Genomic DNA, 21468 nt, shown 5'->3' on the forward strand with positions numbered 1-21468 from the left:
TGAAATGGCTGAAATGAATTGAGGAAAGACACCTGAGGTTGGAAAGAAAGCAAGAGACTACTAATATATTGGGTGACATTAATAAAAATCCAAAGTTCTTGACAGGTAGAAACTATTACCTGAATTAAATAAGATAAAACCTAACAGGAAAAACTATAAATTTCTATACTTGGATCTAAAAAACAAAAACAAAAAACTGCAGAAGTTAGAAATGGGAGAATCGCAGCTTGACAGAAAGCGGCAAATATGAGAAAACAGTGTAACGTGGTCTCCAAAGAACCAAGACCACTTTAGCTGGCACCAGCAGGGGCCAAGAATAAAGAAGTTTGGTTCTGTATGCCAGGCATTAAGAGGACCACTGAGAAAGTGTAGTTTGCCCAGAGACCACTGACCAGGACAGTGAGGTGATGTGTCACAAAACCCCATCATACGGCAAGAGTTTAAAAAGGGGGGGAAGAATAGGTGAAAACAGGAAAAATTCAGAAGACTTTGTGAGAAATGATAGTTGTCCAAACCAGAACTCTTGCTTTGTTTTAGAGGAATAATTTTGCTTCACTTTATGGCTTAGTTAATATAATTTCTATCGTTTTCTCAGAAAAGATTTTGACACTTTATTACATGACGGCTATAATTAATGTCAGACTCTAAATTAGAAATCAAAAACTCTATTTGATCATTTGGTTTCAAGCTGGATCTAAAGTATGTTTTGGCATGATTACTAACTGTTAGCAGCAAGTACTGGAAACAGATGCAGTCTTGATATGTGTTCTAAATGTGAAACACATTGCAAAGAGACTTGGAAATAAAAATATACACTGCTCATGCACACTCTTACTGTGCTATTTCCTGTCCTTATCAGTCATAAAAGTTTCTCTTGTTTTGCCCTTTATTTGTTTTCCCAGGTGAATAAAATCTTCGTTCTCCTTTTTCCCTTTCTTCTTCCATTTTTTCCTACATGCCAATCTTCCTTTTTTTTTTTCTATTGTCTTTTCCTCTAATAGTTTTTCCATTAAACATTCACTGAGCACCTACTATGCACCAATATCCTGTGCAAGGATATGTAAGACACAGTCCTGTCCTTGGAGAAGCCTATCTCCTACGAAAGGGGAAAGGCATATAATGAAATTATTACTAAAGGAAAATACATACACATTAGAGGTGTGTCCAAAGTACAGAGACGAGAAATGGAGGAGAGAGTGATTCACTTGGAGGAAAGTGGTGGTTGGGAAAAGGATGCCTGAGTAGGATCAGTCGGGCCCTGTCCAGCTAATGCAGAGAAGTGGGCTGGCCCGGAAGTATGAAGCAGCACAACATACTTGAGGAATGCCAGGCATTCTTAGGAGAAAAGGAGCATCCTTTACTTAGGAGAGTTGAGTATTTGCGGAGGCAGCTATCAATCCATAACATAAATGGATTGGTAGTTTTTAGCTTGGGTCTGTGCTGTACTTGAATTGATGGGAACGACCACCTAAAGGTAAATGTTTCTATGGGCAAAACCAAAGAAAAAGTTTTTAATTAAAATATGGGCCAGGGACTTTCCTGGTGGTCCAGTGGTAAAGAATCCACCTTACAATGCAGGGCACGTGGGTTTGATCCCTGGTCGGGGAACTAAGATCCCACATGCCACGGGGCAACTAAGCCCGCGCGCCTCAACTAGAGAGCTCACGTGCCCTGGAGCCCGTGTGCCACAACTAGAGAGAGAAAATATGCATGCCACAACTAGAGAGAAGCCCGCGTGCCACAACGAAGAGCCTGAGAAACATGCCGCAACTAAGACCCGATGCAGCCAAAAAAATAAATAAATAAAATGAATAAGTATTTTTTTTTAAAATGGGCGAAAGATAAGGAAAACCATAGTCTGGACCATTTGGGGACAGTTGCTGAGACAGAGGACTTGTTCCCCCAGGCAGGAATGCATGAAATGCTTTCTAAAAAGAAATATCACTAAGTCAGTAACAAAAGGAAAAGGGGTGGTAGTATTCATAGGTGCAGGGAGAACAGTCTGGATGCTTTTTTAAAATTTAATAACATCCTTACAATGGAATATCGTTCAATGGTAAAAAGAAATGAGCTATCTAGCCATGAAAAGATACAGAGGAATCTTAAATGCACATTGCTAAGTGAAAGAATCCAGTCTGAAAAGGCTACATACTGAAAAGGCCAATTATATGATATTCTGGAAAAGGCAAAAATATAGAGACAGGAGAAAGATCAGTGGTTGCCAGGGGTTGGGGGGCAGTTGGGGAAGGAGAAGTAGGTGGAGCACAGGAGATTTTTTCAGGCAATGAAACTATTCTCTGTGATTCTGTAATGGTGGCTACATGGCACTATGCATCTGGCAAAATCCACAGGAGTACACAACACTGAGAGTGAACCCTAATGTAAACTATGGACTTTAGTTAATAATAATATATCAATATTGGTTCATCAATTGTACCACACAAATGCAAGATGTTAATAATAAGAAAAAGTGGTCAGTGGGGATGGTGCGGGGGAGAGATATAGGAACTCTGCACCTTATGCTCAATTTTCCTGTAACTCTAAAACTGCTCTAAAAAATAGAGCATTAGTTTAAAAACAAATATATATGATAGTATGTTTCTACTCTTTTGAAGCTAATGACATAACTTAGTTCTTCCACTAGCATTTATCAGGTCAGGCAAGCGTTCTTTACCAAAAGTCCCAAGAACAACAAATCCCTGGACAGACATGATCATACTCCCTGCACAACCTCTGAGACATGTAGATGGGCAATTTTGAGTAATTCACTTACACAGGACCATTGAGGCACAATAAATTAACTGATATATCTGAGAACAGTGCAAAGAGTCTTTAGTGACAATGAAACTAAAACTCAGGTTTCCTTAGTTCAACTGTCTCCACCCTCTTCTTAGATCACAGTGAACCACAGAAAGCCACTGTGTCATTCAAAAATTAACTTTAATACTTCTGGTGAAGTGAGGTTCAAGCTCCCAAGCTTTCTTCTATGAAAAGAAAAGGATTAGAGCAAATCTTTCAATAAAATGTGTAACCATGTCTTTGCCATCCCTGCATAAGCATGATTGCTTTCATTACTGAGTCTTTTCTCCATATGTGGGTGGTTGTACATGTATCAAAAATAAATCGTCACAGAAACAACTGACAAGAACCACGTATAAAGTCAGAGTCGAACCGTGTGCACAGGTTTCATTCTGTGCTTTGGTAGCTCAGTCTAGCTACAAGTAGCTAGTCATACAACCAAGTTTAGTCAACTTTGTGAGCTGGGCCAACTATCCCCCACTGATCTCGTAGGAACGGAAACCACTTCTTGCGTCCTCAGCACCAGTAGCTCAAAAGTTATGCTCAACTGAGGTCCAGGGATGCCCTGGAAAACTGGGCCTACAGCAGTAAGATAAAAATATCCTCTGCTCGTGTCAGAAAATAGCCCATTTCTAAAGAAAGCAAGATGAATTTCAACTTACGGAATGCAAAAATAACCCAACCAATCACAGTCAATATTATAGGGAAGAATATTGAATGTTCAATTGGTAACACAGGGCTTGCCTTTGTTTAGGGTCCATTAAATTTAATAACTTCCCCCTCCGTGGCTTTAAACAGAGAACTTCTTCAAAATAAAGAGTGGCTCCTATTAAACTTAATTACTTGCCCATGGCTGCGACGGCAGAGGTGTGTCTACCAAATAGGTGGGTCTTAAGAAAGGAATGGTTCTATAGTAAAAAAGTAGATGGTCTGGTGTTTTATTATAGTTGCTTTAACTTTCTGGTTTATTAGTATTAATTGCTGGAGTTTTCCTTTTTACCTCTCTTACGGCACCACTCCCTCCTGTGAGTTGAGTGGCCCTGCTAAAATTAATGTCCACATATACTTGACACATTACTGAAGCTGCTGGTTCCAAACCCTCAACCAGGGGAACTGACAGAAACTCGGCTATAAGGGACATTTAAAAAATGAACTACATCAAACACCGCTGGCTTTGAAATGACATGAAACAATCCTCCCGATAGACTTTGAGTGATCAAATGGAGTTTTTCCACTGCAGTTTCTAGATTTTGTGGTAGTAATAAAATAGTTTTTAGGAACTTTGTTTATTAGACTAATCTCTATTCTGCTGACCTTTGGAAATATTATAGTTTAGCGACTAAGAGTCATAAAAATGGAGACATCTTTAACAGTCCTGTACAGTTGATTAAGTGGAATTTGTCGATATTTAAATATCTTGAAAGAAGGAATTCAATCAAGACTATTTGCATAAACAGGAAAAAAAAATCTTCAAAAAGATTACAGTTCTTAACTCTGTCTCATGTAAAATAATCCTACAATTGCAGAGAAAAATCATCCACACAACCTGTATTGGCCTCTCCCAGAGTACCTGAGGCAGACAATGTGTATGACCTTGCATCTCTAATTCATGTATACTACCACTCTAAGAGACCTCCAGAAAGGATCAGAGAGGTCCATGGGCACAATGACCAAGACTGCAGAAAAATGCCTGTATAAAAACCCCTTCCACCTCGTGTATGCCAGAGTGGTACAGACTTAGGTTAATCTAAGATACTTCACTCAGATGGGTGGGACGGGGAGGAGTTATCTGCAGTGAACAACCCAAGGTACAGTCTCCGTTAGGAGGCTAACAATAGCTCATACTCTGACCCACCAGTCAAAGAATAAGGCTCAATAAACAGTTGTGCTTCTTTTCCTAAGAGTATAATTACATAAACTACATTTTGAGAGTCAGTAATTATTTATCTACGTACTATTTTTTAATGAGCTCCAGAAAAGTAATTATAATCTTTGTGTTAAGCCTCACAAGTGCTCTGAACATCAAAAATGCCATGGGTGATAACATTACAACGATGAAGCCATGCAATGGTTTGGTTTGTTGTCAAGGTTCCTTGCTTGTCTTGCCACACACCTTGCTCTTTAAGAGAATCAGTGAGAAATAACTTTGGCTACCTCCGTGTGGTGAATATTCTTTTAGGATCATATAAGATGAAATGAGATAATGCATAAAATCTCTGGGGATTGGGGGGGGGGTACCACTTAAATACAGATTATTATGTGATAAGGCCATACTTATCATAGTAAGTATGGTGGGGAGGGGAACCAACCGCTAACAGGGCTTCTTCTGCACGAGGTATCTCTGGACTGGTTTCTGCTTGAGTTTTATCATTCGGCTGGATATGGACTAAACTCGATACAATAAGGTAGACCCTATTAGTCAACTCCACGACAATAATTTACTGTTCAGCCATAACTTATAACTGCTGCTATTGTTCTTGTTAAAATATGGAAGGCTTCTCAAGGTTAAGGAAAATATTTTCTGAATCTTTGTACTGCCCCTGTGAACTTCAAGATATCTGGGTTTGTATCTTTCTTTGCAATAAAGTAGGGAATGTTAGTAACATATCTTTATCATCTGATTTTATTTACTCCTTGCTTCCATAAAGAATTTGAGGGAGACTGCAGGAGCTATGTGGTGTAAGATCATTGTCATTATCATAATTCATTAAGTTCGAGCATTTGTAGCCACACTTGAAAAATGACGCAGAAGAAAGGATAACAAAAAAAGAAGTTGTAAAATTGGATTCCCTGAAGGTCTTTAAACAGATTAAATCATGGTCTTTCTTTGCAATGGTCTTTTAGGATGAAACGGAATTTCTTTAGGAATATTTCTTTCTGAAAGATCTTTCTGGCCCCCTTTATTCCTATGATCCCTTGGAAAAGAACCTTAGCATGCTTACTTACATGTAAGTGTAATTTAACATCTTCTATTTTCTGACACTATAACTGAATAGTTATTTTCTCTTAGTGCTTTATTGAGTTTTTGTGAATGGCTCCCAACTGCTTTTAGCTCTATAAAAATTTATAAGTCTATGGAATAATAATAATAATAATGACAAACATTTATTGAGTACTTCTATGTGTTAGGCACTGTGTTAAGTGCTTTATGAATGCCATATGAGTATTAACTTGTTTAAATATTTAAATATTTCATTTTTTTTTTGTTTTAAGTATACTCTGTAGCCATCCATTTTAGAAAGCAAATAATCCCTTTAAAAGTTTTGATTTTTACCTACTGATTCATTTAAACCAGGGCTTGCCTGCAAATTATATACAGACACAATTTTTACAAAACAATGTTAGCTTCATAATCTCAGCTACAATCTGTTTAGCACATATTGTGTGTCAGGCCTGCCCTAAGCACTTTACACTAAGCATCTCATTTAATCCTCACAGTAACCCCAAGAGATAAATATTATATCCCTGTTTGACAAATAACAAAACTAAGTTTCTGAGAAGTAAGAAACTTGCCTGATATATCTGTGAGTTAGAATTCAAACCTGGGTCTAAACCTCCAACCCTACTGTATAAGTGAGGAATTTTATTCTTTCTCACCCAAGATCATAGGAGAATGTTTTCTGTATCCCTTCATATAGCGAGATGAGAACTGATTTCTCTACACAGAAAAACAGGAACTGTTCTGGAAAGCATCTCAAAAAGTGAACACAGGACTGCTTGGAGATGGAGACAGAGGTTAATATTTTAGCTGTCCGTGTTGCAGAGACATAGCATCCTGGAACTTAGGGATACCTTTAGATATTGAGGGGAATAAGAAGAAGAAAGTATGCAACTTGGTACCTGAGAACTTATGAGATAGGCTCCTCTCCAACAAGTGTCCTAGGACCGGTCCCCAGGGAACTGAAAATGGGGCTCACTCCAGATGATTTGGTCCCCTAGTCCACCAGGCAGCGCTCTGGGGTGCAGACACAGCCCCACACCCAAGAGTAAGGTCAGAGAAAGCAAGGCTCCTCCAGTTCCCTTACAGTCCACTTCTAGTTCTTTCTTCCTGATTCCCTACTGCTGACAAGAGGGATTTTCTGTTCTCTTCGCTTTAATGTTTATACAGAATCTCCCACCCTGGCCACCATGTTACTTTGCCAGGAACAACTCATAGACATGTTTGGGGTGGGAGGAAAAAAACTGGACTAAACTCAGTCTCAAACTAGTTTAAAGCAGAGGCCCGTTCCCACCACTGGCCTCAGATCAATATACGGCTGGATAATTAACCAGTTTCTGTCTCCTCTGTGAAATGAGAAAAGCTGTGTTGTGTTCGTTTATGGAAATGTTTTAAGTAATTATCAGTAAATTGCCTCCAAATAATCTGGCTGTTCCGTATTACACATGTAAATGATAAAATGCCATTTTCAGTGTTATTTTCAATGGTTTTCCCATTGAATTCACATACGAATACACCTCAGCGAGAAAATGCTGGAGGTAAGTGTCTCTAAGGCTGCGATCACTCCCTGAGGTTTTTTTTTTTTCCTCCAGGTACTGCCAGAGGACAAACAGCAAAATCTGCTTCAGCCACAGAGGGTTGGGCAGATGGAAGCCCCAGAGGACCCTAAACAGAAACAAGTTTGCACAAATCTGTCCCGGCAAAGTGTCACCTTGGCCCCATGTAAGACAAAACGGACTCAGTCTAAAATACAGAAGGAATGACCAGAACTAACTCAACACCACCCAACACTATACCTCCGATCCCGCGTCAGCCCTCGTTATCCCCCGTGCCTTCCTCATCCTTTCCTGTGTCGTTAACTGATGTTTGCCAGTAGGAGGGAGTCATTCCGGTCAAGGGAAATGATCACTAAAATTCTATACTCTGCACACTTCCCCAACAAATACCATGTGATTCATGACAATAAGAACAGCGGTCGGAATGAAAAGTGGTCACGTGGTTTTCCAAAAAATCTTGAGGTTTCCCTCCCCCACCCCTTCTTTCCCTACTCACCCCTATGGGAGTCCGTCTGTGGCAGAAAATGTGAAGGCATTAGGACCAGAGAGCCCTTTCCTGCTATTTGCTTGAGAAACAAAGCCTTCCCTCCTCCCAAGTTGAAAGAAATAAAGGAGTCTGAGCTAGTCACAACCTGCAAGCCTGCTGGCGGCCCGTCAGCTTGCCAGTGGCGCAACTCAGCGGAGTGAGTACCGGCTTCGAGCTTTGCAGAAAATGAGAGAGGGAGAGAAAACAGAGACAGAAACACAAAGAGAAAGAAAGAAAGGCATTAACCTGGCCAGGAGTCAAACAGGTGCTTGGAGCCCGAACGCTGAGAAGAGTGCCTGACAAATAGAGGATCCGACTGTGTGTGCCTCTAGGGGGCTGCTTCTGTACTGATGGGGCCAGGGCTGCAGTCTGGATGGCAAGGGGTGGATGACAGATTTTTTTTCGTATTCACAGGACTCATATGGTTGGCCAAGAGCCTTTAACTTTCCTCCACTTGTCAGTCTGACATCTTCGTGGATACTCTCTGGCTCCCTGGGATGAACTCTCCATGAGAGAGAGGGGCAGCAGGAGGCTGATCACATACGCTGTCACCATGAGTCACAGAATTTCGTGGTGCCTTTGGAAGAGGGGATGTGTGAGCCCCGGGGGCTGCCACGTTGACAGCAACAGCAGTGAGCTGTGTGATTCGTGGAGCGGCTGCCTCGGTCTTGAGCTGGCCGCTCAGAGGCCATACGTGGCCTTTTAAGACTCTTACAGCCCCACTGCACTTGGAGTGACACACGTCTGGCAAGGATCTGAAGTTTGCAGGCGCCCTCTCTCAGAACTGGCTACCTGGGACTCCTGGGATTTAAGAGCCTCTAGAAACGGAGGGCTGTGCCCTCAGGCTGTAATTTGGCTTTCAGGCAGATGTTAGGCACAGAAAGGAACGCAAGCAGAGGAAGGCCTGGTACAAGACCCTCAGAAGAAGGCCCCAGTTAGGAGACAGAGCCAACCAAAGGGCGTGCAATTCAGTGGGACTGAAACTGGGAGGGCACTGAGTGTCATCTTAGACAAGGATGCCATCTCTGGTGGACTTTCCGTCTCTTGACTTCAATTTAAGTTCAAGCACTCAATAGCCCCATAATTCAGAAGACCTGGTTTGCAGCTGTCAGACCCTTGTCCACATGCCTCTGATGGAGAGTTACTGTGAGTGTAGCTGAGACAGCTGGGCTCATCCCGCAGTCCCGACCCCACCCCTGCACCGGAGTGGGTTTTGAGTTCAAGTGTGGTCTTTACCTGAAATGCGCCTGGGCACGTCGGTGATGGCAGGCAGCCCGGTGCCCCGGGTGGAGGACAGCGGGGTGGTGGAGTGAATGGACGGGGGCGTCATCTGGCTCAGGTACGAGGGGTAGGACTGGTCGTAGGACCACGGCGGGGAAGACTGCGTCTGCCTGGGATCTGGGCAAAGAAGAAACGTCTTTAGCACACCAGCCGCTGTGGCCTTCGAACACACAACCCCAAACTCAGAAAGGAGAAAGCAGGGGAAAATCAGAATATACAAGGACGGTTTATTTCCCACAACTCCACCCTTGCAGGCCCCCTTGGGCACAGAGCTTCCTAGACTTCGAGTCTCTACGAAAGTAACAAAATGGATCGTGTGTAAGGACTATTTGTCTCTCTCACACGTAAATATTTCTATTTGGAAAGCTTAACTGTCATTTAAGAAAATCTGCTTTGGTTATCGTCACAAAGTTGAATTCCATTTTATTTATTTTCTGTATTTCCTGTATGTTTTTTAATATTACTCCAATGAATATGTATTACTTATTTCTTTTTTAAAAAGTTAGAAAATTTGGGAACAATTTATTTGTTTAAAGAGCAGGCAGACTGTGCCCTTTACTGCTACACATGCAGCCACTATCTTTCAGCCGTGCTTTCCGGTTTGCAAATAATTCCATGATTTTAGCATGGTTCGCTTTCTTTCCAGGCAGGTCAATGGGGTGGCCCTTTTCCAGCCTGGGGGTTAGGAGGCTGGGGTAGAGATGAGCACAGAAGGGGCAGCATGTAAGGAGAAGAGGAAAGAGGGGAGCCAGTTATGTTATTCTCATGCTAAAGCTACGCCAGAAAATAACCTTTAAGAAAAAAACAAAACTTAATTTCAAAGCCAACTAAGAACTGAAAAGCTTCATCACCATCCAGTTTCAATGTTAAGCACATGAGTTTCTGACAGTAAGAAAATGATCCAAAACACAACAGGGAAATGTCTTCAGTCCTATTGGAATCTGTTTAAAAGATGTCACGTGTTTGGAATGTGGCCTAGTGTTACCTACAGTCACTATAACGATAAAAATAATGGGCTACCAACTGGTTAGAGTGAACTGCTGAGAATTAGCAATATCTTTTGATTTATCTCTATGGAGTTTCTTGGAGGTACAAACAGAATCATAAGCAAATTTCTCTTATCATTTTTTTTTTCTAACTTCACATTTTTAAAATTTTAAACACTCTAACATACCAGGTTGTTCTCAAGACAGCTTTGTATATTAGAATAGCCATGGACTTTGGAATGTGCAGAATGAGGTTCAAGTTCTGAGACTTCTATTTTCTAGCTGTGTGATCTTGGGTTAATTACTCAGTGACTCTGAACCTCAGTTTCCTAATCTGTAAAAGGGGGTGGGGGAGTAATAATATATGAATCACAGGGATGTGGGAATTGCATGAGAAAACTATGTGGAGAGGGCTAGCGTAGGAAGCACTCAGTAAGTATTAATTCTTGTCTTTTAGAAGAACTCTTGGTGACACGAGGATAGTTCCATGGTTAAAACACATCTGAACTGGAGTAAATACATTTGGAATAGGTCTAATTTTAAATTATTCCTCTATCACCTATCAGCCTCTGAAAACGAAAAGCTCAATTTTTAAAAACTATAAATATATTTAAGTCAATTCAGGTTTATTGCTACAAATAAAAGTGAGAGTAACAAAACATGGGTTTTCCTGAGATGATTCCTCTTTTAAAGCCTCTCAGTTTTTCTGTACAAAGCCATTTAGTTTCACCTATTTCTTGTTTATTTGTTCCATTCAGAAATATTTTATTTAAAGACTATCTAAATAGGACATACTTTTCTTGAGTCAAAATAATTAAATACATCTGGGTATTTATCTAATGTTACTGTATCAACAGATGTATAGGAAAATTTCATCCAACTCAATTTTAAGGAATATTTACCTGAGTTTGCAATTTGAATAAAAGCATAGTACTGTAAATGGTTAACAGAAAATTTTCCTTCAGAAATCTAAAGGATACTTGATCATTAAAGTAATGAACTTTTGTGCTTTAAAATGTTCAAGGCTGACAGTGTATAGATTGGCAACATTTCAAATCTGAGTGAGTGGTCCTTGTTATATATCTGATACAGCGATACTTCCTTGCTTTAACCATTAATGTAATTCACTATTCAGATAAACGGTAAATGATCTTCAGATGGAGAAAGATGCATTCCTTACAACCAGAAAGCAATCTCACAAAGGTAAGGCCTTCTCTCAAGCACTATTTTCAATAGACAAAAAGGACAGGAACCACATAGCAAAATGAGCAGGGCACATGGGACTCAAATTTGGATTTGAGTTCTAATCTAACGTCACCAGATGACTCCCTGAGCAAGCAGTCTAACCTCTATCTCCATCCCTCTACTATAACATGTTACCAGCAGTATTGGGCTCTCTGCCTGCAAGTGGGGGAAAAATACAAAGAAATCTAAAGAATGACTAAAATCATTGACACTTAGACATATCACGAAGGAATTAGGGAACTTAGCTTGGATGTAAGATACAGCCTTTCATTTCTCCTTAAGCGGAGAGGCAGGCCAGTACAGGGGGAAAGAAAGGGGTTTTCTGATGAGAAGATCTGAGTTGGAGCCCCAGCTCTGCTATCTGTGAGCTGGATGACCTCAGCTGTATTAGCTAACTCTCTGAACCTCAAGTTTCCTCATCTGGAAAATGAAGCAGCATAACATGGTAAAGTGAACATAGCAAAGTGCTCACGTGTGCTGGCTGGACAGACAAGCCTAGGCTTGAATCACAGCTCCCCACTTTGCTGAGCAAGTCACTTAAACTTTGGGGGCCTCAATGGCTCATCTGTAAAATGGGAATCATGACACTTATTAGGGCTCTTGTGAGCATTGCATGAACTAGGCCTTCTTTAAGGCCTAGTTCTTCTAAGGCCTAACTTCTAAGTTACCTGACACTCTTGGCACATACTAAGTATATAATAAATAGATATGATTATTGCTATCGGTAAAGCGAGTATAATTATAACTACTATCATTTTTGTTTACAGAATTAGGTGAAATAATACAAGTAAAAGAATTTTGTAAAGTACTATATGAAAATGATTATTCTTCTCTCTAGGAGCTCATAACACGTGGCCAAGGCCCTACTGTGTTTCATGGGGTGTTTCTTAATGTTGCTGAGCTTTAATTCCTCATCTGTAAAATGGGATACTATCTCAGAGCGTGTCGTAAGGATTAAATAACATACAGCCAGTGGCTAATTAGCATTATTCAAAAAAATTAAAAATCTGACTCTAAACTATCCAGGGTGGTTGGGTTGTCTAGTGTTAAGTCTTGAAGATTTCCAAGATCAGACTCAGCACAATTCAGTATAATGCCTGGCACATATTAGGTGCTCAATAAATAACCATTGCATGAGCCTCCCAGGGTGGCTGGAGTGAATAATAGAATTTTATAATGAAGTAGTAATTAGTCCTTCTCTAACTTCCCCTTAGGCTACAAAAGAACTTGTTACTGGTGACATTTTAGCTTTGACATAAATTTCCTGACTGCTGGAATATATACTAGAACAGTCTATCAAAGGATAGCTTTCCTTTGAGTGGAGGTCCTTCCTGAAGATATCTAAGATTAGCAAAAAGAACTTCTCACTAGCCCTAAACAAGTGAGAAGCTCTCGATCTCTCTCTCTCTCTCTCTTTTTTTTTTTTCTTTCTCAGAGGACAGGCTGTAGGCCAGCCAATCTCTCTTCCAAGTTCACTGTCCTAAGATTCTATGATAATGACCTACTTAAGGAGAGAGAGTTACTAAAGAAAAATAAAACACAAGAACTGCCATATAGGGCTCACTAGATCTAGTCTAAGGAATTTTAAAAGGGAACAGTAATCTTTAAAAAATAATAATAATAATGGTCTCCAAGCACCCCAGGGCTTCTCGAATACCCTGTGAATGAGGCCTCAATAATCCCAGCTCCCCAACGTCTGGCCTGTGTGATCTTGGACAAATTACATAACCTATCTAACTTCAAGGTGCTTAATGTGTATAATGGGAATAAATAAGAAGAGCTCCCTCTTAAAGTTGTTTTAGAGATTAAATGAGGTAATGTAGGAAAGAGCTTAGCACGTGGAAAGAACCCAATAAATGTTCACCACTGTTAAAGCATCTACTTTACTGAGCCTTCATTCTGTATTTATGTTTCCAGCCCATAACCTCTTATTCTAGCAAAGGGCCATTTTTAGAAAGCTTCCTGTAGTTCTGAAGTCTGCCATTTGGAGACCATGTCTGCACCAGTCGCTTTGATACACTTTACAATCATTTTAACCTGAATCGTGTTCCTTCTTAGCCTTAGCTTCTCCCAGACCAAGAAATCCTAATCTGCTTAGTGTGTTTTCTAATACTGTATGCTTCAACTTTTTTCAAACTTTTAGTGGGGGGGGAAAAAAAAAAAAAAGGCTATAAAATAGCCATAAAATGTCCAATCACTAAGAAAATGTAGTCCTATCATAAATATATGATTACATCATATTTGCTTTGTTGTGGACAATTATTAATGCTTACAATAGAGAAAAGTCACCTTAACCTGATCTCATAAACGATTTCTGAACTCAACTTCCTGAAGAAACCTGAGACTTCTGAGATTCACTCTGAACTTGGATGAGTCAGAGCAGGTGACAGATGTTTTTAGGCACCGCCGGTCAATCCTAAGGTTACTGATAGGGAAGAGTGAGTACAGGGCCTAGCTCTGAGACAAACCTACTGATTAACCATTAACAAACAAGAAACTGTCTTCATCAACCTCAGGCCCCACAGGGCTAGTAGAACGTATTCCTTTCCTATACCCCATGCAGAGTTGTACTGAATGTTTCGTCCTTTTGAGTCTGCAGAAACGTGGAGGGAAGTACCCTGTCCTTCCACTCCAACATAAATAAGAATATCCTTGATTTTTTGGGTCTCAGAGACTAGAGGTGCCAATCATCGCCTTGATATTACATCCTGGGTGACCTGAGATTACCTACGAACACCCACAAGTTTTCAGAAAATAACTGAACTCTATTTCACAGACGTTCCCAAAAGACAAGAAAACTGCTGTTGAACTTTAAATAGTTTTAGGGTGCTTTAAGAACGATAATTCATTATTTTCCTATGGCAATCTTCGGAAACAGCATCAATATTATTTTTATTACTATATTCTAGAAACTCAAAGCATTGACAGAAGTTTTTATATAGATATGACAATTTAAAAACAAGACCCTGGGTGTTGGCTTTTTTATGGGCACATACTCTTTTGTGCTTGGGAAACCTGAAATACTAAATAGCACAGGAGCATTTTAATAGGACTCCACCCCTATTTCTCCCCAAACTTCTCTCCTATCACCTAACAAAGGGGAGGGGGGAGTTTAAAGGGAAGTCGTAATCAAGTATGACCTGTAACATAAACTTGAGAGAGAAGATCAGGTCTTCCCTATACAATGGGCTCCTGTGCTCACAGCAGGATGTGACTAATCACAATGACTAAATGGGAGAGAAGCGAAAGAAGCAGAAGACCTAGGGCAGGGCGGAGCTCCTGGAGGCACTGGGGACGACACCAAGGAGAAAACAGTCCCCAGTCTAACTGGGAACGCATGCTAGGAACCGCCACCAGGCTTCGGAGGTCAGGCTAGCGATTGGACACGTCAGACCTACAGCTGTACACTTCCACAAGAAACGGTGGACCAAATCTAGCTACTAAGAGCTCAGGTTAAATAAAGAGGAGCCAGTCACTTGACAAAAAGAATCCCTTCAGCATTTGTTCCAACTGAGGCAATGTCAGTTGGACGAATTTTAAAAAGACACCAGAGAGGCACAAACTATTGGGTGTAAGACAGGCTCAAGGATGTTTTGTACCACAAGGGGAATATAGCCAATATTCTGTAATAACCGGAAATGGAAAGTAACCTTTAAATATTGTATAAAAGCTTAAAAAAATTTTTTTTAATTAAAAAAAAAAAAAAAAAAAAAGACACCAGAAGTCCGGGGGCCCACATACACTTTGCACTTTCTCTCCCAACTCACTAAAGTTGAGGGCAAGGTTCTTATTTAGCTATCCCTTTTTCACCTACAAAGTACCAATCGTCATTACTGCCACCTTAACAGGGCTTTCGGGGTGGGTGGGGGGCCAGTTTTTACATGCTATTCTGGTGAGTCAGCAAAGTATCCGTTTTTATTGTGACGAACAGCTTCTGTACGCCTACGTGGCCGTGCGATGGCCTAAGGGATAGATAATCAACAAAAGACATTTCTTGCCACGCAAAAGCTTATACATGCAGGTGGGGAAAGTAAGACTAACAGACATAAAACAACAAGTAACTTAAAAATGTTCAAAGCATGTACCTGTGTTTTTCAAAAAGCTCCACAGGGCACCAATATCAGTGTGAATTTTGTAAGATCTCCTTCTAGGGTGGTGTTCCTTCAGCTTAGGCTACTTGGAGATTGGGCCATCTGCCTTCCATTCTATAGACCCCGAAACATAAAAGTACAGGAGGCAACATTCCCAGGAGATGCTCAAAAATTGATGTTACTTGGGGAGAGAAGTGGTTCACACGTCTCAAGTGGCCTTTGCATCAGGCAAAAAATGGAGACAACCATTTATTTAAACCGTGGATATTAGAAAAGCAAGCTCTCTCCTTTGAGTTGGACCACAGCTTCTGAAGTTCAATAACAGATATGGGGAAAAGGAAGCAGGGCCATGCATTTCCTAAAATGATTTGTAAAGAGTCATGGGCTCTAAGAGTATCCAGGCTTTCAAATGACTGAGAAGCTAAATTTCATGTCTGCCTACTTGAACTCTGAACACTTGGGGTCATAATAAGAGAGGAATGAAGAGACAGATGGTTAGAAAGAAAGGCACCGTAGGAAAAAGAACTGACTCCAGGAGAACAGCTAGAAGTCTCCTAATGAAGAAGTTTGAGTGGGGAGAGCAGAGTGGGCAGAGAGCTTTAGAAAAGCCCAGGGAAAGGTACACGTGGAAACTCAGCGGTTGCTATTAACGAGCCCCCTTTGGTAAACACTCTGGTTAGACACCTGTGGGTGTGAATGAAGGGCTGCTTTCCTAAGAACTGCTCGCAACGGGGCACACCTTGGACACAGTGCTGAACTTCACGCAGAGACGGGAGGAAACGAGTCAACAGGGGCCAAGCCTGAACCAGCGCACAAGCGGCTTCTTCCTGTGGGCGCTGCCGTGGGCTGCTGTGTAACGTGGCAGGACAGTGGCCGGTGGTTTCTGCCGTGTGCGCCCCAGTGAGCACCTGCTATATCTGGGGGCCCAGTCCATTCAGAGAGCAGCACATTCCCACCCCTTCTCCTCCACCCACTTCCCCCTCCCCAGCACTCAACTCAGGCTGCGCCCACCCCCTCTCCTCCACCCACTTCCCCCTCCCCAGCACTCAACTCGGGCTGTGCAAACCTCCAATATTTCGTGAGAAAACTGGGGGACTTAAAATGAACTGCACAGATAGTTCTCCTAGTTGAAGATTGTGCCTCTCCATTGAAACCAGGGTCAAAGTCAATCATCTCAATGGAGAGAGGCAGCTTTACAATTTCCTACCCTAGACTATTTCTGTCATTCATAAGACAAATATACTCACATTCTTACCTCCGTGAATTCCCATTTCCAAACATTTACGCTAAATGCTAAATCTTAAATTCTATGTCTTCTCTAATAACCCTGCTACCTAGACTGGAGTTTTAGAATGAGCTTTCCCACTCACTTCCCGTTCTCCTGACCAAGAGGGAACACCGTCTGAAAACAAACAGGCACTTCCAAGTGCAGGAGGAGCGCTGGATGGGGGGCTCTGGCACTAACTGTGCGGCTGTGCACCAATAATTCACCTTCTCTGAGTATCGCTGTCGTCAGGTGTAAGATGAGAATGGATGGGTTATCTCTAAGATGTTCTCCAGCAATGAAATGCTATGATTCTAACTATTCGGAAAATTGGGCTCCCAACCCTCAGTCCTTTCTGGAGTCGGTAGTTGCAACAGCAAGGACCGAAGCCGCCCTGAGCTGATCTGGGGCGGCTGGGAGAGGAACGGATGGGGGCTGACACTCGTGGTGTGTCCCATCACAGAGCGTTGTGGCCCACCTCGGCAGAGAAGGCACCGAGAGCGGAATTTTGACTCCCCTCCTGTCCCCAACCAGGCTGTCTCCAGCCGACTAAGGTGGCCACCAGAATCGCTCAGCAGAAGACCAGCCCAGCCGATTCCAGAGCTTAAGGCTGAAATCTGAGAAAAAAGCAGCAACCTGTTCGGATAGAACTGGATGTCACGCAGGGTGCACCAGGCATGACGAGTTATGTGTCGGTACAAACAATGGGAGGAGGGGCACTTAGTGAATCCTAGGGGAGCATGGTGGGGAAGAGAATGAGAAATGACAGGTACAACCTGAGACGTCACAGCCCCTAACAAAATGCCAAAAGAAAAACCAGAAGGAAGTTAAGACAAGGTAATGAGAAGTGCCTTTTTTCAGTACCACCAATTTGGGGCTGGATGGAACTCATCACTGTCTTACAGAAAATGAGGGCATTTTCTTATTTTCTTTTTAGTTAGGGCTTCTCGTTGACAGAGCAGAGTCTGCAGAGTTCTTCCTTATATTAAGGAAAACATGTCTCCCTAGAACTCCACTCACTCCTCATCACTGTTGCCTGGGATTCCTCGTGCACATGACAGTTATTACATTATTTGAAGATAATGCCTTTAAAGCTTACTACATGATAGACAGTACTTTTACATTCTCTTACCCCATTTACCTAGAAAAACCTAATAGAAGAAACAAGAGGCTATACCATATGTCACACCTAACCTGGCCTCACCCTCGGCACATCCGGGACCTCAATGTAAAGGTAGCAGAGGGAAGGGAACTAGCTACAAACAGGTAGGACCAGAATTTGAGAAATAACTGGGATGTGGTGCTGGCCAGGAGAAGTGACCTTAGTTCAAATTACAGTATTGAAGTGGATGCAGGAAATTCAGGTTCAAATCAGGCTATTAACATCTAGTGGGTGAGATTATAGCAGTCGGGGTGTTACAGAAGGTCCCCAGACATGGTGAATCCTGTTGTCGGATGGATGATGGTATTGTCCATGGTTCCAAGAACTGGCTCCCACTCCTTCATTCAAAAAATATCTATTGAGTACCTCCTCTGGTACTCTGCTAGGTTCTAGAGATATTAATGGTGAATAAAGAGTCTGCCTGCCCTCATAGAGTTTACAGTTTGGTGGGAGAGGCTGACATTAATCAACTAATCATATAACTGTGATAAGTGCTAAAAAGGAGATGTCCTTGGCATCATAAGAATGTACAGTGGGGGACTCCAGCCAAGCCTGGGGAAGGCTTCTCTAATGATGTGATGGTTAGAGAAGGGCAAGCAGAAGTCCAGTGGATACGTAGGTGGGGTTAAGAGGGCTTTAGGTAAAGCAAACAGCATATATCAAGTTCCTGGGACGGAGGCAGTATAGCTTTTTAGAAGAGCTGAGAAAGCCAGTGTGGTTGGACGACTGACAAAAGGTTCAAGACAGTATGAGAAGAGACTGGAAAACAGGCAGGGAGGACCCAGGCTATGCAGAACCTGCTGGGCCACGCGAGAGGTTTTGGTCTTTATCCTAAGTGCAATGGAAGGTCACGGGGGTGTTTTTAAGTATGGGGTGACATCATCAGATTCACATTTTTATAATCTCCCTCTGACAGCATCATAATAGAAACAGGGCAGAAGTCCAGCCCAGGACACACACAGGGAAGGGTGTGTAGGGAAAACAGCAGCTGAAACAGATGCAAGGGTGGTGTCCAGGAGCTGCACTCAGGGAACCAGGAAGCAGCCTGAGGCACTCAGCTGCCTCTGCACATGGTCCAACCAGGGGGATGAGGTCATGAGATGCCTCAGCTGGATCAGATTGGCTCTGGGTGGGCAAGGGGAGCCCGCGATCAATGGTCTTGGGCCTGCAGCTGTGATCTGGGCAGGCTCCACCTCATACATTCTGGTTCAGGGGTAAAGCCTGGGCATCTGTACGTGTAACAAGCTCCCCAGGTGATGCTAATACACGCCAAAGTTTGAGAACAACAGGCATCATTTTTACTCATGTTTGTTAGAAAGGAAAATTACCCAACAGTACTCTGAATTAATCTTCCCTATCAGGAAGAATGATCTTCAAATAGAATGAGCAGAACAAACATGCTTAAGAGGAAATTAAGGTCCAAGAGACGTGAGGAGATAAGAGAGAGCAACCTACTGCTTTAAATGAATTCAAGTTCCTGCTCCAAGATGAATTACGCCCCACAATATTGCAAGAATGTATGGAGACTGGCAGACAAAGGGCTTCTCTTTGACAGAGCAGGGTCTGCAAAGTCCTTCCTTGTATTAAGGAAAACGTGTCTCCCTGGAACTCCACTCACTCCTCATTGTAGCTTCGCTGCCTGGGATTCCTCGTCCACATGACAGTTATTATTTGAAGATAATGACTTTAAAGTTTACTACATGATAAGACAGTACTTTTACATTCTCTTTCCCCATTTACCTTTCCTGAGAATGGCATTGCCACGGGTAAAAATCTAAATTGCAACTAGTTTTTTGGAGCCATTGCTTGCAGACCACTAAAAACACTTGAGTCCCTTTCGAAAGCCTGTGTATAATCAACACTTCCCACTTGATGCCCAAAGTGACTATCAGAAAGCAGAATGGGTTCACTAAAAACTTGTTTCCTAGGATTACGAGAGCAATAGGTTAAAAGAAAGCTCCTCTGTCTGCTGTGCATGTTGACCTCAGCAAGATACACACCTTACCTCTAAAGGGACGTACAGGTAGTTAAAAGGCCCACCAGAAAGTGGTTGTTGATACGGGTCACGGTCAGCTTCGAGAGAGGAACACAGTGGCATATTCAAGGGCATGATAATCCTACTTACGTCCTGCATCTTCAGCAAAGTCTTTAAGAATGAAAAGCAACCTTCCTAAGCTTCAAGATGAGACAAAATTGGGAGAAACAGTCAACATACTGGATGAGGAGCTAGAACTATAAGATAACCCTACAAGATGGAAGGAGGAGATGAAAGTGACACAATGAAATCGACAAAGAACAAGAGTACAGTGCTGCATTTGGTCAACTCCAAGACGGGACGGGGGAAGCCTGCCCTAAGAGCAGAGTTTTTCATGGACTGCAAGACACAGTGTGATGGGATGACAAAAAGTCAGCACAATCTTGAGATGGATTAACAGAACACGAGTGGACCCCTACCCCACTGGTCAGTGCTGGAGGGTTGTGTTTTCTCGAGGTAGGGTCAGCCCAGAGCCCTGGAGAAGACGGAACAAGGCATGGGACCTCCATCTGTCACACGAGGAATGGTTAAGGAATGGCCAAGAGCTCCCATCTACCCTCAGCCTTTCCATGGGACACCTACTTCCCACCTGAACTGAAGCTTGGATTTCCCCAGATCCTTCCTCCTAACCTTTCCACTTGGCTGTTGCTCATTCTCCAAGGCCACAAGATGAGCCAACTCCTCTTCAGAAGTTCTTCTGTCTTTACCCTAACCTACCAACCTCCAGAACGTTCTTCCACATTGGTAAGTGGCTCAACATCTTCCTCGTTTCCCTGACTTGCACCGAGTCCTACTGAGTCCTAGAGAAACTGTCATTCCCACTGACCATCAACCACTGCAGAGCCCACTTCTGTTCACAAGCTGCAACCACTTCAGGAGACAATCACTGCTGACTGGCTCTTCCCAGCATCTCTGTCCTTACCTGGGTCCTCAGTGATGCTCAAAGTCACTGTCCTGTCCCCCCACTCACCTTGCTGACAGCCCCAAAGGTGTACTGTTCTTCTAACCCTTTCCCCTACACCCTCCCCACCTAAAACCACCTTGTCAGACTTCACCTTCCCGGGACACTGATTTCTAATTTCAGCCCTGAGAGTTCCAGAATCTCCTGGTGCCTAAGTTTTCTTATTCGCTAAACAGGGTTCACAATACTGACTCTTCTGTGAAATCTGTCCTCTTACTGACTCTCCTGTGAAATCTGTTACAACCAACTGTTTTTAAACAGTTAAAAAGCAAGTCCTTATCAAAATAAACAAAGCCCTGGAAAGAATCTGATGGTCTTAACTGGGAATAGTGCCATACAATTTTATTCCTGGAATACTTCTGCATATATTAAAATGAAAAAAAATGGAATGAAAATACTTTTCAAACTGATAACATCTGTAATATAATGTTGCTGCTATTAATACCACATAGTACAATAAACTCCAGCTCTCTGTTTGAAGGCCTGGGTGCCCATCCACAATTCAACATCAAAATACACCATTAGAGCATCCATTATATCAAACCGCATGCCTGACTCGCCCCTCTCCTGGAGTAGCCCTGGAGGGTGAATATTTCATTCAAAGTTAGACTCCTATTCTGATCA

At 42.2% G+C, this 21468-nt stretch overlaps 1 protein-coding gene across 4 annotated transcripts in view; it reads right to left on the reverse strand.

The window, feature by feature from the left end:
- RUNX2 (RUNX family transcription factor 2) overlaps positions 1 to 21468 on the reverse strand; it is a 224795-nt gene that overhangs the window by 25995 nt on the left and 177332 nt on the right. For all 4 annotated transcript variants that reach the window (XM_082412484.1, XM_082412483.1, XM_082412486.1 and 1 more), the window contains one exon: positions 9056 to 9217. In XM_082412484.1, coding sequence (XP_082268610.1) covers positions 9056 to 9217 — 162 coding nt within the window. The remainder of the gene's footprint in view (positions 1 to 9055; positions 9218 to 21468) is intronic.

Source organism: Balaenoptera physalus (assembly GCF_965194825.1).
Source record: "Balaenoptera physalus genome assembly, chromosome: 11".
In the NCBI taxonomy this organism is placed as follows: domain Eukaryota; kingdom Metazoa; phylum Chordata; class Mammalia; order Artiodactyla; family Balaenopteridae; genus Balaenoptera; species Balaenoptera physalus.